The following is a 17,410-nucleotide window of genomic DNA, read 5'->3' as shown; positions in this document are numbered from 1 at the left end:
GCCGTCGACGCCCTCTCTCCCCGCCACCGCCACCTCTTGCTCATATTTATAGGGCCACCTCCCCCCGCCTCCCACCATGCCTCTCCCCGACGAGCTCACCAAGCCCATCGATGTCCTCCTCATCGACAACTTCGACTCCTTCACCTGGAACCTCTACCAGTCCCTCTCAATCCTCGGCGCAGACGTCACCGTCGTCCGCAACGACGCCATCACCCCCGACGACTTCCCTCACCTCCACATAAACTCACTCATCATCTCCCCTGGCCCCGGCCATCCCACCACAGATTCCGGTATCTCTCGCGATGCTATCACATACTTTACAGGAAAGGTCCCCATTCTCGGAGTCTGCATGGGCCTCCAGTGCCTTGTTGACGCATACGGAGGGCAAATCTCGTGAGTCGTCCCCCATTTCGTTTCGATTGCTTTGCCAGACGAGACACGTTTGGCGGTTGTCGAAGGGCGGATTGCATCGCGGGGAGTCGCACGGCCAACAGCTTTTCTCGTCCGCCAATCCCATCCATTAAATGTCTTTTCTGCCACGGAACATAGCTCCTTCGCAGACCTTCCGAATCCCCGAGCGACCGCTGTTCCCCGCACCACTTTTCAAACGATACGAATGCTGACCATGTCCTCAGATACGCGGGCGAGATTGTCCACGGCAAGGTCTCGCACGTCATGCACGACGGTCGCGGCATGTTCAAGTCCGTCCCGCAGTCCATCAAGTGCACCCGCTACCACTCCCTCAGCGCCGGCGCACCTTCCCTTCCAGACTGCCTCGCGGTCACAGCGACGACGCAAGAGAGCGGCGTCATCATGGGCGTCCGTCATCGCGAATACACCATGGAGGCCGTGCAGTACCACCCAGAGAGCATCCTCTCAGAGTCCGGCGACGACCTCCTCCGCAACTTCCTCAATGTCAAGGGCGGCCGCTGGGATGCGGAGGAGAACAAGGACTTTGGCGTCTTCGGCGAGGGCAGGGACGGGCTGAAGACCGCAAACGGCAGCGCGCACGCAAACGGTCAGCCAAACGGCCAGGCCGACACACGAGTGCACGCAGGGCCTTCAACATCTGTCAACGGCCCCGGCAAGGTGCCCACGATTCTCGAGCGGATATACGCACAACGCTTGCGCGACGTGGAGGTGGCGAAGGCTACCCCCGGGACGTCCCCCGCCGACCTCGACGCCCTCCTCGCCATGTCGCTCGCGCCCCCGCTCACGTCCTTCGTCGACGCCCTCCGGCGCGCACCCCGCAAGCCCGCCCTCCTCGCCGAGATCAAGCGCGCGTCCCCGTCCAAGGGCAACATCGCGCCGAACGCGAACGCAGCGCAGCAGGCCCTGACGTACGCGCTCGCGGGCACGTCCGTCATCTCGGTCCTCACGGAGCCAACGTGGTTCAAGGGCAGCCTGCTCGACATGCGCCTGGCGAGGCAGGCCGTCGACGCGCTCGCGGAGCGTCCGGCGATCCTCCGCAAGGACTTCATCTTCGACGAGTACCAGATCGCGGAGGCGCGCCTGCACGGCGCGGACAGCGTGCTGCTCATCGTCGCGATGCTCTCCGAGGCGCGCCTGCAGGAGCTCTACACGTACGCGCGGGCGCTCGGGATGGAGCCGCTCGTGGAGGTGAACAACGCGAAGGAGCTCGGCGCCGCGCTCGCGCTCCCCGCGCGCGTCGTCGGCGTGAACAACCGCAACCTGCACGACTTCAGCGTCGACATGCAGACGACGAGCCGCCTCGCGGAGAGGCTCGCCGGCGCGGACGTCGTCCTCTGCGCGCTCAGCGGGATCGTGGGCCCCGAGGACGTCCGCACGTACGTCGGCGAGGGCGTCGGCGCGGTCCTCGTCGGCGAGAGCCTCATGCGCGCGGAGGACCCGCGCGCGTTCATCCGCACCCTGCTCGACTGGCCCGCGCCGCCGTCGCCCGCGACGCTGGCCCCGGACGGCGCGAAGGGGAAGGAGCGCGGCGCGGAGCGGCCGCTCGTGAAGATATGCGGGATCCGCACGGAGGACGACGCGCTCAGCGCGGTGGAGGCGGGCGCGGACATGCTCGGGCTGATGTTCGTCCCGACGAGCAAGCGCGCCGTCTCGCTCGCGCAGGCACAGGCGATCAGCGTCGCGGTGCACGCGTCGCGCTTCGCCCGCCCCGTCCGCTCGTCCTCCCCGCCGCTCTCCCCCGCCACGCCGTCGCCGCGGAACAGCTACCTCGCGGGCCGGCTCGCACAGGCGCAGGCGCAGGCGGGCGCGGGCGCGGAGATGGCGCGGGTGCCGTGGTTCGCGGCGCACGCGACGGCGGCGCGGGAGGCGGTGGCCCCGCAGGACTCGCCGAGCCGCCCGCTGCTCGTGGGCGTGTTCCAGGACGCGCCGCTGGAGACGATCGTGCGCGCGGTGGAGGTCGCGCACCTGGACATGGTGCAGCTGCACGGGCGCGAGCCCGCGGAGTGGGCGCGCTTCCTGCCCGTGCCCGTCATCCGCGTCGTGCACGTCGGCGAGAGTGGGGTGGACGCGGTCGCGGAGGTCACGCGCCCCGGGCTGAACCAGTTCGTCCTCCTGGACGCGGTGCGCCCCGGCGGCGACGGGCTGAGCGGCGGGAGCGGGGCGAAGCTGGACTGGGAGGTTGCGCGGGCGGTGGTCGAGAGGGGCGAGGTGCCGGGGGTGAAGGGCGCGGAGGGGCGGATGCCGATTATACTCGCCGGCGGGCTCACGCCGGAGAACATCAAGGAGGCGGTCGAGACTGTCCGTCCGTGGGCTGTCGACGTCAGCGGGGGCGTGGAGGGTGCCAGTGGGCGACGCAAGGATACGGCGAAGGTGCGGGCGTTCATCAAGGCGGCCAAGGGCTGGTGACGAGGGAAGCTGTGATGGAGTTGGTAGGATGTTGCGGTGCTTTCGATGTCGAGACTGCTGTTAAAAATATGCTGTTTTGTTGGCGTCGGAGTGTATATACGTCTAGTCACGAATGTCTCGCGTGTCGTTGCTGATACTGTACGGCAGATCTGTTATATACCACTGTTCGAATCTCTCCTGAGTGCATTCTCGAGCGGGCGTAGTTGCGCTAATGGAGGCGGGACGATCATCTGCTAGAATCACATGCACCGTGTTCTGGTCAGTGACGAAGGGCTAGCGCTTGTGGGATACTGTACACCGCGACGTTCGTCGCGCTCTGCTCCTCTCTCTCATCGTCTCTCGTCTGCTCGGTATCATGCCGCACATCCCGCTCATTGGCCGCCTCACCGCGCGGGAATATACCGCCATCCTTTTTGGTTCCATATTTGTTACCCTCGAAACCATCCTCACTTTCATCATCGCATTCCTCCCGACGTCCGTCATCCAATGGTTCTACGACCACTCTCGCACCCTCTGGCACACCGTCGTCGGCCCACCGTCCCCACCGTCCCCACAAAAGGCTCTTGCAGAGAAGATCCGCCTCGCGTCCGACTTTGAACGGTTATGCGAGATCTTTGGCTACACGCACGAGGAGCACGTCGTCTTGACCAAGGACGGATACCTGCTCGGGCTGCACAGATTGCCCTTCCGTCGCGGAGAAGATTCAGGGAGGCGGGGCGCCAGCACCGGCAAGCCCGTCGTGTACTTGCACCACGGCCTCTTGATGAACAGCGAAGTCTGGATCTGCCTCACTGACCCGGCGCGGAGCCTCGCGTTTACCCTCGTCGAGCTCGGCTTCGATGTCTGGCTCGGGAACAACCGCGGAAACAAGTATTCGAAGAAGAGCATCCACCACAACCCGAACAGCACAAAGTTCTGGAACTACAGCATCGATGACTTCGCCTGGCATGATATCCCGGACTCCATTGAATACATCCTCGACGTGACGAAGGAGCCGAGTCTCAGCTACGTTGGCTTCAGTCAGGGCACCGCGCAGGCCTTTGCAGCGCTGAGCATTCACCCACAGCTGAATAACAAGGTCAATGTCTTCGTCGCGCTCGCACCCGCCATGAGCCCGCCCGGTCTGCACGCGTCCATCGTCGACGGGCTGATGAAAGCTTCGTGAGTGACAGATCACATTCATGCATGTTCCGTGTTGACAGTGTATTTCGGGAGCCAGTCCCACCCTTCTGTTCCTAATCTTCGGCCGCAGAGCGATCCTCTCTTCTGCGCCCGCCTGGCAATCACTACTCTATCCGCCCGTGTTCACCTCCGTCATCCACCACTCCCTCCGCTTCCTCTTCGGCTGGCAATCCAAGAACATCTCCCCGCTGCAGAAGTCCGCTGCGTACGCGCACCTCTACTCCTTCTCCTCCGTCAAGGCCGTCGTGCACTGGTTCCAGATCATGCGCAACGGCAAATTCCAAATGTACGACGAGGACGTGCAGAAGGTCATCCGCGTCTCCGGCGCCGCGGCGGAGAGGCACCGCCCGAGCGGCGTGACGAGCTACGCCCCCGCGCGCTTTCCGACCAGGAACATCGTCTCGCCGGTCGTGCTGCTGTACGGCGACTCCGACTCGCTCGTGGACATCGACATGATGCTGCGGCAGCTGCCCGGCCATACAATGGCGCGCAGACTGCATGGGTACGAACACTTGGATATCATCTGGGGCGACGAGGTCGATAGGGATGTGCATCCCCATGCGGTGGAGGCACTGAGGCAGTACGCGGTGCGCCCGGAGAGGGTGCGGAGCGAGGTGAAGCTCAATGGGGTGAACGCGATAAATGGTGTGCTCGAGTCGCCGGACACGATCTCGGAGACGACTTCGACATACGGGGTCGAGCCTGATCGGTAGTGGTTATGCACGATACCTTACTGAACTTCACACCTTACCCCACCTGTAATGCTCATGGTGTTCAGACATAGGCAACTCTAATGACAAAGCCACAATTTATGACAGTCTGCTGATGCCTTACACATGCAAGTTTACATTACAGGTGAAACCTGCTTCTTCCGAAAAGATTCGAAAAGATGGGAAGTAAGTTCTTTTTATTGCCGAACTTTACACGTGCCGGTAAATCCCCGTAAATTGGGATCGTGCAATCTCGGCTGCCCGACGCTGAGTCAGCGATCCCAGATCCCGTCCCGCTCACCCTTCGCGCACCGAACGCGACGCGTTGTGCTCCTGCACGGCGCGATGTACGCGTTCTGTCATGCAAGGATAAGTCTCTTGAGTGCACCCGGACTTGGTAACTCAGTCCGTCGAGCTCGGAAGAGTAAAATTTGAGTTAGTTTCAATAAAACTTGGTGCCTACCATGCTCGAGGTTCGCAGCGCACGGAGACGCAGACAGAGCAATGCACGCCCTGTCCAAGGCGTCCACTTTCCTCGCGCCGCAGGCCGCAAAAAAGTGACCCAAACGGGCAAGATGCGGCTGGGTGTGGAAGCGCCAAGGCGCGTGTACATCACCGGCGATCAAATGTCGCTTCGCGAGCTCGCCCAGGCCGCGCGCGTGCCCTCAGATTTACTGGGTACCCACGCACGGACCAGGAAATTTACGAGATTTACTCGGGCCGAGTAAAATAAAGTGGGTGCCCTACTTTATGCACTTAATGCACTTAATGATCGGGCAGGTGCTGCCCATCACATTTACCGCGTACACGGCCGCTTCTACGGGCCAATCGTGGGCCTAGAACGGCCAGGCGGTGTATCACACACACCGTTCTATGGGCGCGACGTTCCCACGCACCGACGGCGCCGCAGGCGCACTCAACACGATGTGCACCGACATGCCTACCGACGTGTTGCACCCGTGTCATCCTCATTAGGCAATGCTGGCGGGGTGTAGCGCCCGTGTAATCGTCATTAGTCACAGGCGACGCGTGTACGCGGTTGCTTCTATTGGTTACTCGCGGGTCTAGAGTACCTCGGGGACAGCCACGCCCATCAGCAGCCATTAACGCACGCTTTGTATCGTCTTACGGCGCCGCAGGCGCGCTCCCAACGTGCCCCGTGTGCCCCCGCCCGATTAGGCAACCCCAGCCACCTGCCACCACAGGTCCTGAGTGGCCTGGGAATGCGCTAGGCCCAACAGCCGGCGCCTGCGGCGTTCTTCGCACTCACGGCGCCGCAGGCCCGCTCTATGTGATGTATATTCCACGCCCGACACGTCACACCCTCGCCCTTCCCGATTAGGAAACCCCAGCCACAGCCGCCACTCGCCACGACACCAGCCACCTCAGCCACCCGCCACAGCTTGCCGGTGGCGTGCCGAATCTGAGATTGATCGGAACACTGATCGGACAGACTTGCCATACGAGGCAAGCCGCTTAGCGCCTCCGCCAAGTGACGGTAAATCTCCCGACCTAAGTGCACTTTAGTGTTAACCAGTCACAAGTCAACCAATAAATTGTGGCTGTGACAAACCAATTCCTTTTGAGGGCGTAGGTCATACACTCAACATTGCTCATAGGAGTTAACAGTGGGGAGGGGCAACACCTGCAGAGCCACTTTTTATTTGCCTTTATTTGGCCACCCGGCTGGCGCCCAGTGGAGTGGTACGAAAAGTGAAGTTGCTTTCATGTCATCTCCCCACCATGTAATAAATGAAGGAGAAATGTGTTTATATAATATGAGGGGCAGAGGAACAGTGTTCAATTCCGTTTTCATAGCAACAGCTTCGATTCATGTGAGCAAACATTTTAGGATGCAGTTTGGGCATTAAAAAGAATATTTGAGTGGAAATGAATGGAAGACAGTGTTAATTAGACCATGTGTATCATTATCTTCCTCAGTGGTGAGACACAATAGTGAGCCATCACCATCCTGGACATCAACTAAGCTTCAGGCCCGAGATGTGCAAAGTTCAGTGCCACAGGCATGTTGCACCGGTCATGTGGGCGTAACTCGCTCGCCTCTTGCTGGCTGTGATGTGCACCAAACACATTTCCCTGGCTGCTTGGTACATGTGGAAACTCTCAAGTATATTGGTATGTGTTTAGTACATATGAAACAATTATTCCATACTGAATTCCACTCTGGAAATAACAGGCTCACAACATGAAACTCTGACTTGTCATACCATTGAACCTGATTTTGATCAGAAACTATCCATGGTGAGACAGAGAAATGGAGCATACAAGGCTCATTCGAGATGCAGAACAAAGGCCCAAAAGTCTTTGCTTGCAAAGGCCCAGGAAGCACATTGATGTACTGTCAGTGACCCAGAGAAAGACTCGGAGAATATACCTCTTGCTAGTATGTGGTTCCCTGTTCAATCACAAAGACCACAAGAAAGGGCAACAGGACACGCACATCTATTACTTCGCCCTAGTACTTGGCCAGTGCAGTATAACCTTACCAGACACCAGCAGTACTCGGCGGCCCGCGCTCTCCTTTGCTCGGCCAGCTGGCCACCTACTCGTCCACACAATTGCCCACGCAATCACTTGGCACTCGTCCGTCCGCCCACTTGCTGACGGACCTGCTAACCTGCCTGTGGACCCGTGGACCCTACGTGGACCCGCCGTGACCCGCCTTCAACCCGTACCCGTTTGCACGGGTCAGTACCCAGGGCGGGTATGGGTACGGGTCGAGCCGGATATACCCATGGGTATACCCGTGCTCTGCCATAGTATCAGCAGAATGTTGCACAGGAATTCATGGACACGGTCTTCAATGATGCCTGTCATTCCTATATTAAAAAGGAGGCATGCGAGTTGGACAGTAGTGGGCACAAGGCTCTTTGTTGCAAGGCACAGGCTCAACATGATATTGATGTCACTAGAAAAAGAGCTGCTGAGGCCACCACAAAGCAGCAATGCACCATCGAGCAACTTGCGTGGCTTTGTGCAATTGAGCTGATTGACAATGAGACAAGGCTCACAAAGCTTAGCTGGGGAGACATCAATGCTCAGCTCAAAGTACACTGCCTCGATGACAGTGAAGTCCCACAGGTCTGGCTGATGAAGAAGAATCACATCAAGAAGGAGGAGGCCCTCTGCAAGCTGAAAAAGGCCATTGCGCGCACAAGCACTTGCCTGACCGAGTTGGTAGCATCACTTCCTGTGCAAGCTGGAGATGCTCAGGCTGGAATAGAGACTCATCTTGACCTAGATAAGATACACCCAGAGCATTCACAACTACATCATGTGACAGGGCTTTTTGGCGCTTGACACCACTTTGACTCAAGCCGTGCAAAAGCTCGGCCGAGTGAAGCAGTCAATGCACCGCCAAGGACTCCACTCCGCATTGCACCCAGAGCACTGTCACCTTTCCCGTGGACCCTCTAGATCGACTAGTGCATTGCATGGGTATGGATAACCCATGTGGGTCATGGGTATGGGTATGCATGGGTATGGGTATGGGTAGCCAAAATCTGACCCATGAACCCATGTGACCCATGGACTACTGCAGTGCTAATCCTGCAGTAGAATATGGTAACTGCTAGTCAGATAGTCTGTGCTGTGTATACATAGACTGCTGAAGTTGTCAAAATGATGACAACAAGTGCATTACAGTGTGGGTGCCATCATGCTGACCTCATCTTTCTAACTCACAATGATAGCTACTCCAGTGCCATGTATTCATGAGCTGAAATACAAAATATGACCAGACTGAATCTTACCATGTAATTGTCCATGTTGGACAGCCAGTGATATTGTTTACTTTAATCTTTTGCTAGGCATCTGTGACATGGCCACTCCTGATAGCATAAGAAGGATCAGTATGGATACTGTGTCAAGGCCCTTTTGAGATGAACACTAGACCTGCAGTTCCAGTTTTACATTTAGCATAGATGCATTGTTAGTTGATTCACTAAATCCAGGATTTCAGCAATGTAGTAGGGCTATGATCATGCTCTTTATAAGAAATCATGGTCCCAGTTGTGTCACTTACTAAGTAGCAATGCATTAAGCTCTCAACTTGCTGGGGAGAGGGCCATGGCTGGCAGTACGATCCCATTTATTTAGACACATTGAGGTGTGAAGAATTCAGTATTTCCCATTTTCACTGTCTAGTTGCTGCCTGGCAGCCCAAATATTCTATGCATCCTGTTTATCTACATTGTTGATTTCAGTGCTCCATCATGAGCAATATTACAATTGAGCAAGTAAGCCACCATGTGTTGTGTGTCATTGCTATATTCATAGGAAACTGTCTGTGAAGAGCACATACTTACACTGAGACTTGCACACGGAATCATTATTGCCTTTGCTCAGTATTCCAGTAATGCCTACTCAATGGTCATGGTATCCAGTCATAATTCTCATGAACACAAAGGTTTTCAACCTTTGTGAGATAACTTTTGGTTTCATCTGCTGGCTGACACTTACTTCTTTTGTATGCATGCACAATTCACCACCATATTGCTCTTGTTCAACCACCCTCTCAATATATACAGATTCTCTACTGTTTATTTGGAATGGCAGGTACTCCACCAGATATTACCACAATGCACCATGTGTAATAATACCTGCTTCTTGGACCCTCCCATGATATATACAACACTGTTAAAATGGCACACGTGTTCACTCCTGGGTCTATGGTGTTATTGTGTGACTTTCCATATACCATCAAAGAATCCAGCATGAGTAGCTGACATTTTATGCTAACATGTGAAGGGAAATGTTGCTGCCAATGAGAGTGATCCAAAGTCACTTATTATTGACTCGAGATCTAGAAAAGGACAGTCAGATATTTGCCTAGAAGTCCACTATAAGTATGGTCTGTTGCTGGTTGCCTAGTGGCAGTCTGAGTGACAGTAGACATTGTACAAATAGACATCATCAATACATGGTACAATCATTCCCTGCCAATTATATCACCCAAGGCTCATTGCGTAACTTGAACAATAGGACCTGGTAACACATCAGCCTATGATATGATGGTAGAGGTTAGATATGCTCCAAGCAATTATCATATGAGGGAATAGAGTTGATGTCATCTCATTCTCCACCATTTGTCCAGCACTGCAGCAACTATGAAGGGCTGGGATGTATGGTAAGTCTGCATGTCTAGTTTCTCACCTCATGACACTGGTAGTGTATACAGTTCTCTAGTAAGAGTAGCAAGTGCACAGTACAGTGTCTCTGTGTCACTTCTAGGATCAGTACAGTGTGAACAGATTCTGGAACCCATATTTGTGATGGCTATGCCATTATACAAGGGACATGCAAAGCAAAGTCAATGTTATGAGTGTTTCCAGCATTGAATGGTACCTTTGTGCTGCAGGTATTCATTGTTGAGTGATCATGGTCCACATAAGGGGCTGAGAAGCCAATTACTAGTTACAGCAAGTAGTACAAGGTGGGAATCATACATAACATTTCCTTGTTTTGTCTGCATTTTCTGAGCCCAGACTCAACAACTAATTCAAACTTTCCAGGTCAGCTACTACATAGTATTCACACAATTCATAGGTAATTGGTAAGCATCACAGGAAACACAAACAATGTCAAAGAATGAGTGTGAGGCATGTGCTTTTTATTGTTCTTTGTTGGATGGTGCTATATTAATATGAAAGTATGGGAAGGCATACTATGTACAGACTCTATGACACATTATATGTGACTGAGAATATACCCAATCAGTTTTTTCTTTACATTTTTGGGAGGCCACAGCACAGCAAATACATGTCACTGATGGGCTTGTGGCTGGCATTCAAGCTCAACTCCAGAGTTTGGCAGCCTGTCTGTTCAGGGCCTGTTGAACTGTTGAACAAAACACAACAGCTTAGGATCCTGTTAGGAGTTGCCAGTTCCTGACAATTCCAGGTGATACTGGTGGTTACAAGATATACGAAGACTCACTGAAAGAGTGGCTTATATCAGGCCATGCATGGGAAACTCTGCACTATCATAGGTTTTTTGCCACATGTGAGCCTCAATAGTGAGCACAATATGAATGTATAGTACTCCTGGATTTTTCTCTGATTTTCCTGCTATTTATCCAGTACTGCAGAGGCCATCAATGGCCAACTTCCTAAATGGGCAGGAGACTAACCATATATGGCAGGTTTCCATGTCTGCCTCAAAGACTCCCCTCATACCTGTGGAGCTCTCTAGTACACATGCTTACCAAGATCTGCTCATATGCCTCAGTATCACTTCTCATGGTCAGTACTCTCAAAGATACCTAATATGGACACCCATCATTATCCATGAAGTATCCCATGGAGAAGGAATATTTGGGTATTTATTTGAGTATTTTTGCGCATTTAATGGGGCTCTAGTAAGAGCTGAGTTAGTGTGGCTGAGAGCCATCAAAAAACTCAGCATGAAGAGCTGAGATTGAAAGATTACTTTAAAAGGGAATATTTGTCAGCATCCCAGCCAATGAAAATGTTCCAAAATCCCTTTTGAATGACCGGAGTCGTCGACAGGCCGGGAATTCCGGCCTGTCGACGACTCCGCTTCGGCAACGGGCGCTTATTTGCGCGCTTAGTAAGCGATGTAAGTGTGCACTGTTTCTGCAGCAAAACTGACTTGTTTGGGGCTCAAGAAAGTCCCAGAAAATCGGATAATGTTCTAGAAGATCTGTGGAATATCCCTAAGCATCTTAAAAATAGAGAGAACCTCAATACATGGTCATTCAGTAGTGGGAAGTCAACACAGGCATGTTATGACAATATTTCCCCACTCATAGCAGTGCTGTGCACATTCCAGACACACTCATGCTGTGTGGACTATGTGCATGGTCTATACAGGTCATATCAAATGTGTTTCAGAGACAACAACCTATTCATATTTGGAATCACTTTGCAATTGTCCACAGAGGTTCTCTTTTCTGGATTATGAATATATAGGCAAGGCATGCTGGTTATAGACTCTGAGGACGCTATACAGAATCAATTTCTTACATACAGCAGGCATCATGGATTAATTCAATTGTACATAATATTCCCAGATTTTATCAGCATTTTCTGAGCCCAGACTGAGCAGCTGAATGGAAACTGCCATTTTTGGAAGGCCAGCTTCCCTATATAGCAGATCCCAGATGTCAGAGAATCAATGGGCAGTCTACAGGCTTTGATAGAGTCGCTTTGAAGGTTAAAAGCAGTGCACTCATGTGTACAGAGGCATATGTGGGTTTTTGAGTTTTGTGAATTGTGCCATAACCACTGAAGTTGATGGGCAAGTCACAGCAGCTACAGACTCTATGACATCATACCTATCAGAGAGAATATTTTGGAGATTTGTCTTATTTGTGAAGGCTACAGTACAGCAGATACATAGACTTGAGAGCCTTTGGCCAAATACAGTAAGGCCAGTCAGAGGCTAATTCCCTTAAACAGCATATTTCAGTGGAGTCTGGGAGACTACACTGCAAGATGACTCGCCCACAGGTCAAAACTTTGACCTGTGGACGAGTGAACCTCACATGGCATGTGGCTGAGCCTATTGCACCAGACTCTGTGTTTCTGCTAACCCTTTCCATCTCATCCACAAGTACTCAGCATCACACATCAACCCACAATGGGACAATAGTGTTATCTAATATTCTGCTCATTGTCCGGCCATTTATGCAACACTGTAAAGGTGATCTATCCCAAACGGGCAAGGGATCTACCATATATGGTCATTTTTCATATCTGGTAGCCATAGACCCCTGCATAAGATTGTCAGCCTGTAGGACTCTCCAGTAAGGGCAGTAAATGCAAAACAACATTTGTACATATGCCTCTGCATCACTTGCATTGGTCAGTACACTGTGAACAAGCCCTGGGATACCTAATTTGGACCTCCATACCTGTGTGCAAGGAGCATTGCATGAGAGTCAATATTCCGAGATTTCTCCACATTTAATGTGCTCTAGTAAGAGTCTAGACAGTGCTGCTGACCACATTGGGCAAGCCATCAAAAAACTCGGCATGGGGAGCTGAGATTGAATGATTCCCTTAGAAGGCAAGGTTTGCCAGTGGTTCAACCAATGACATTGCTCCAAAATCCCTTTTGGGTGACCTGAGTTGCAGAGAAATGCAGGGCTGCAGTTGTATACAAGTCCGCTTCGGCAATGGGCGCTTAGTAAGCGGTGTCAGTGCAGACTGTTACTGTGTCAAGAGGGCTTGTATAGACTTGAAAAAAGCGGAATATTCAGAAGATATTCAGAATGAATGAGGTCAAATCCTTATAGCCTTCCATGATACAATTGTTGCATCAACTAGGGCAGTATACTCAATAACACAGTGAAATTCACATTCAGGGAGCTCATATAAGCCTATGATCACAGTGTCTCTGCAGCATACAAAGCCTGACATCATAGTAGCATGGATACATATGTATGTATGGCCATTATATATCCCCAGATTGTGTCTATGTGTCTATATGCCAGCTACATGCCACAACTACCATATAGAGTAGGTGTCCTGCCCAAAGAGGAAGTAGGACAAGATGTGGTGCCCATGGAGGTCACAAAAATGCAGAAAATCTGTCAAATATACAGAAGTACCCAATAGGAGAATCTGAGTGCTTGGGATTATCATAGACATCACTACACCATGTACATGGACTACAACATGTGAAAAGAGGGTCAAATGGCTCATTGTGGCTGATTTTGGCTGTAGTGCAGCACCCACTGAGTTGTACAGTGTCTGAATCACATATGTATGTCATTACAGACATATGGAACACATCTGAGGCACAAATAGGCACTTTGACATCTGCAGAGGCACATGTGGATTTTTTTATTTTGCATTTTCTGGACCAGCCAGCCACTCTAGCTACTCAATAATGATAGTGTATACTCTCTGAATGAAGGGCTATCAGATCAGTATACTAAGTCCATTCACAATTGTTACTAACTAGGGCTATGGGGCAGCCTATAAGTGTGAGCGCTAGCAGTGAGCTGCCTGGCTGCCAGTCACATGACATGCTCACCAGTTGCCATATTGGGTGCCACTCGAAGTGTTTCTTGGGCCCTCACCCCAGGACAAAGCACTGCGCCACAGCATTTGTTTGGTGGTGTTGGTGCAAGTCGCGTCGTCTGGGAGTCTGAAAATTTTGAACTCCGCTAACTGACCATAACAAATGTTAACTATACATGGTAAGCTGGGGGCAAATGACTGTACCTGTGGGAAAAAACTGCCGCATTGGGCGCCACTGGAAGCGTTATAAGAACGATACCTTCGTACCTCAGGGATCGTAATGAAAATGTCCACATCATGGGCTGGTCATGTTCATCCCCCAGCCCTATTTATCATATGTTGGTGAAAAACCTGTGACATAAGGCAGTATTCAGTGATAAGATTAGTAAATCAACCTAATATGTTCCTCTTCTCTGAGGCTAGTCTATGTGGCAGACTATTCATATTCATTGCACAATGCCACATCTTGCCTGTGTTTCAGTTAAATTGTTGTCTACCCTGAGTTTCTGCTCAATGTTGACCCACAGTAATCCTGCTACATTGGGGTGACCCATTGGGATATGGTGAATTTCAAAAGGCTCTGCCCATGGCATCACTATCCCCTCTGTGTTGTGATGTGCATTTGTATATGCAGACTTGCTATCCCCCAAATCTTGTGGTCTCCCCACCTAAGTAGTGATATGTACTGGAAATAAAGGTACAGTCACTGTTTATCAGGTTCTTTAATCCTTTGTCACATCTTGGATGGATTTGTCCTATGTTACCTTGCTTTGACCATTCAATTGACCTCTCTGCTCCATTGTTCTTGCATGTATATAAATTGCTTGCATAACAGCCTACTGCCCTCATGTAGATGCCTCCCATCTAATTGATGTATGTCCTGGCTTGCGTTGTGATTGACCATGCAGTCAGTGGGGTTGTTCTCAAAGTGGTAGCAGTAGATATGCACCATAAAACTGTCCTGCTTTGCTGCCCCATCATTGGACTGCAGGCTGTCCAGGACACTGTTCAAAGAGAACAGCCCCTAGTCACATCCATCTCCATGGCCCAGTGTCAGCTCTGTGGGGTTATTCATCCAATTGGCAAGCCAGTTGTGAGTCTGGTCTGAGCTCACTTGGCCAGTATGATACTGATCAACACACCCCATATCTTGCCAATTATGTTACCCATCATGCAAAATTATGAGTACAATGAACTGCACATAGATCTACCCATGATGGTACCCATACCCAAGGGTACCCATGATACCCATGCCATGGGTATGCAACCCATGTGGGTATGTGTATGGGTATGCCCTCAGACACCCATGGGTACACCCACGCTATGCACTAAGATCGACTAGGTGTTGAAGAAATGCATCTCGCCGTGGAAGCCATTGGCGCATGAAATCAGCCTGGGTCTGGTGGACATGAATGAGCTCGAAGAAAGTCTGTCCAATGACGCGACTTACAGAGCCGGATGCTTTCGTCTTTGCTCACTTCCTCGGACGACCTTCGAGCAAATGGGCATTCTCTGGAGCCCCAAAGTCGAAGACAGGTATGTTGTTTGATGTTTCTCCGTACTGTCTAGATGGCTGTGACGGCCCCAGCTCGGATGGCCCTGCAGCGGACACAGCGGGTTCTCTCTGCTTTGCAAATTCAGCAGAGACCAAACAATATCTCTTGCCTTTTGAGGTTTGTGTCACGACGGTGCGCACGGCCTTCGGCTCAACGGAGAGCTCAACCTTATGCCACTTTCTTGACACCATGGTGAGAGAAGAACACACTGAGGCTCTGGGGTGTACGAGCGGAGCATCATCACATCTACATGGCAGCAATTGATTGGATACTCAAGCCTTGTAAGAGTATTGGCGAACCGAGTGTCAGTTCACTGACGAGAGGCGTAGTACGGCCAGTAGCAGAGAGGCGATGCGCCTCTCAAACTTGGGCTTGCACTGGTGTGAAGCAAGCTCACCTCTCTTTTCTGGAGTTGAGGACCTCCCACTACTATACATACTTGAATATGAATATGTTTAGTGCGACCAAAATGATGTTTTGAGTTGATGAAATACATTGTACAATGTATTGTATGCCTCACTCTATCTCCTGCTCCTGCTCTACTCCCCTGATGTCCTGCTCCTCCTCAAATGCCTCTTGAAGATACACTTGAATCATGTCTCGCTGTCCCTCATTGTCGACAGGAATGACAATGAACCACACAAATACCTCACCTTGCTCATGGGAGAGTGTCTTCCATGCAACAACGAAGGAGTCGAAGTGCCCCACATTCGACTCCTGACGAACCCTATTCGAGGTGAGCAGGATTGAATAAATTGCAGACGGTACTCACCAGGGATTTCCAGGTGCCTCTGGGATACCGGTCGATCCCAGGAAATAAGGCTCCATATTGCATCAGGACGGGCATCACACGGTGCAGCACGGCGCCACCGTTCTCCGTGTTGTGCATGGGCGGGAAGTAAAGCGGCATGTGGAAGATGCCGGGTCAATGAGTGTGTCGCACATACGGAGGGGGCAAGTATGGCGGTGGTGGCAGCTTGTTGCCCGCAGTGACTGGGAGATCAAGTCAGCAAGAAACGGTAAAAATGCAAGGTACGTACCTGGAGCGTGGCCGCTTGACTCCCCAATCGCAGCAGAGGTGGAAGACTCTGCTGCAGCACGCAGTATGCCCAGCTGAACCAGCCAGTCTCGCAGCTCTGCGCCGCCCACTGTCAATGGTCCAGCGGCGGGCGGGTGCAGCACAGCGGTGGGCGGGAGCAGCGCTGTAGGGTTGCCACTTTGAGAGGTGACAACGGGGTCTGCGCAGACGCCACATCACCGTGCCCCACTGCAGAGGAAGAAGACGTGTCAGTGACAAGCAGAAAACCTGCAGAAACGATGTACCTGCGGTATGCAAGGTAGGCACTGCCGGTGCAGAGCAACCACGGCTCGCGTGCACAGCGTTGCCGCAGGCTGAAGAGGCGGAAGTGAGCACGGAGTGCCGCAATCGAAACCGCACTCACCGTCAGTCAGCGCAGCCTGCACTGCGTCTAGTGACACAGCTGCAGGCCATGTTGCCATAGCAACACGTGTACGGCCGCCTGAAAAAGGCTGTGCATCAACAAAGGCGGTGGAGGAATGAAGGGAGGTGTACCACGCACCTTCCCAGAGCTCGCTCTGTGCTCGAGAGAGAGGCACAGCGGCGTGCGGCGCCGCCACATCATCGCAAAGGACGGGCAGTGTTGCCGCCTGCTGGCGATGAGCTGGCAGTGCTGGTGGGTGGGATGTTGGACAGCGGGGCGAGCTGGATGCGTGGATGGACTCACCTGGACACTGAGCACTGCCCCTGGCCTGTAGAAGAGGCGTTTGTGGGCCGGTGGCATCTTAGAGACGCAAAGGGAGCATGAGCAGCGCAGAGAAACAGTCAAAAAAGGACGTACTGTGTTCCACAGTGTGTCCCACGTGCTCAGACATGTTGAAAGCTGGCTCGGGCATGGCGCCCGACACCCCTGGACTGATTCAGAAAGCAGAGATGGCCGGAAGATAGGAAAAACGTACCTGGGAAGGGTACACGCGTCTCTAGGGAGCAAGAGACACGTGTAGGTGTGTCTCCGTCCTCCTGACGTGTAGCGAGCCTGTCCGCGCGGTTGCTGGAGGAATCTGGCGCGGCCAGATTGTGTTGGTCTTCGTCCAT

At 52.5% G+C, this 17,410-nt stretch overlaps 3 protein-coding genes across 3 annotated transcripts; 2 read left to right on the top strand and 1 right to left on the bottom strand.

Moving 5' to 3' along the window:
• Nucleotides 1-76: 76 nt before the first annotated feature.
• Nucleotides 77-2,838, top strand: B0H18DRAFT_1087708 (N-anthranilate isomerase; the record flags this gene model as incomplete). The annotated part of the gene is made up of 2 exons (XM_048032199.1): nucleotides 77-393; nucleotides 636-2,838. 2 exons carry the CDS (start codon nucleotides 77-79, stop codon nucleotides 2,836-2,838), a joined length of 2,520 nt encoding a protein of 839 aa, XP_047886791.1.
• A 355-nt stretch (nucleotides 2,839-3,193) lies between these two features.
• Nucleotides 3,194-5,909, top strand: B0H18DRAFT_1125259 (triacylglycerol lipase; the record flags this gene model as incomplete). The annotated part of the gene is made up of 3 exons (XM_048034980.1): nucleotides 3,194-3,999; nucleotides 4,058-4,729; nucleotides 5,870-5,909. 3 exons carry the CDS (start codon nucleotides 3,194-3,196, stop codon nucleotides 5,907-5,909), a joined length of 1,518 nt encoding a protein of 505 aa, XP_047886790.1.
• Nucleotides 5,910-15,813: 9,904 nt separating this feature from the next.
• B0H18DRAFT_1125258 (uncharacterized protein) lies at nucleotides 15,814-17,410 on the bottom strand (the record flags this gene model as incomplete). The annotated part of the gene is made up of 10 exons (XM_048034979.1): nucleotides 15,814-16,024; nucleotides 16,245-16,290; nucleotides 16,338-16,499; nucleotides 16,556-16,564; nucleotides 16,621-16,689; nucleotides 16,740-16,817; nucleotides 16,878-16,988; nucleotides 17,043-17,099; nucleotides 17,157-17,225; nucleotides 17,275-17,410. The coding sequence occupies 10 exons, from the start codon at nucleotides 17,408-17,410 to the stop codon at nucleotides 15,814-15,816; spliced, it is 948 nt and encodes a 315-aa protein (XP_047886789.1).

The sequence above is a fragment of the Fomitopsis serialis genome (assembly GCF_022376445.1).
Source record: "Fomitopsis serialis strain Sig1Antser10 chromosome Unknown B0H18scaffold_149, whole genome shotgun sequence".
In the NCBI taxonomy this organism is placed as follows: Eukaryota; Fungi; Basidiomycota; class Agaricomycetes; order Polyporales; family Fomitopsidaceae; genus Fomitopsis; species Fomitopsis serialis.
This window is presented reverse-complemented; position numbering and strand designations above follow the sequence as displayed.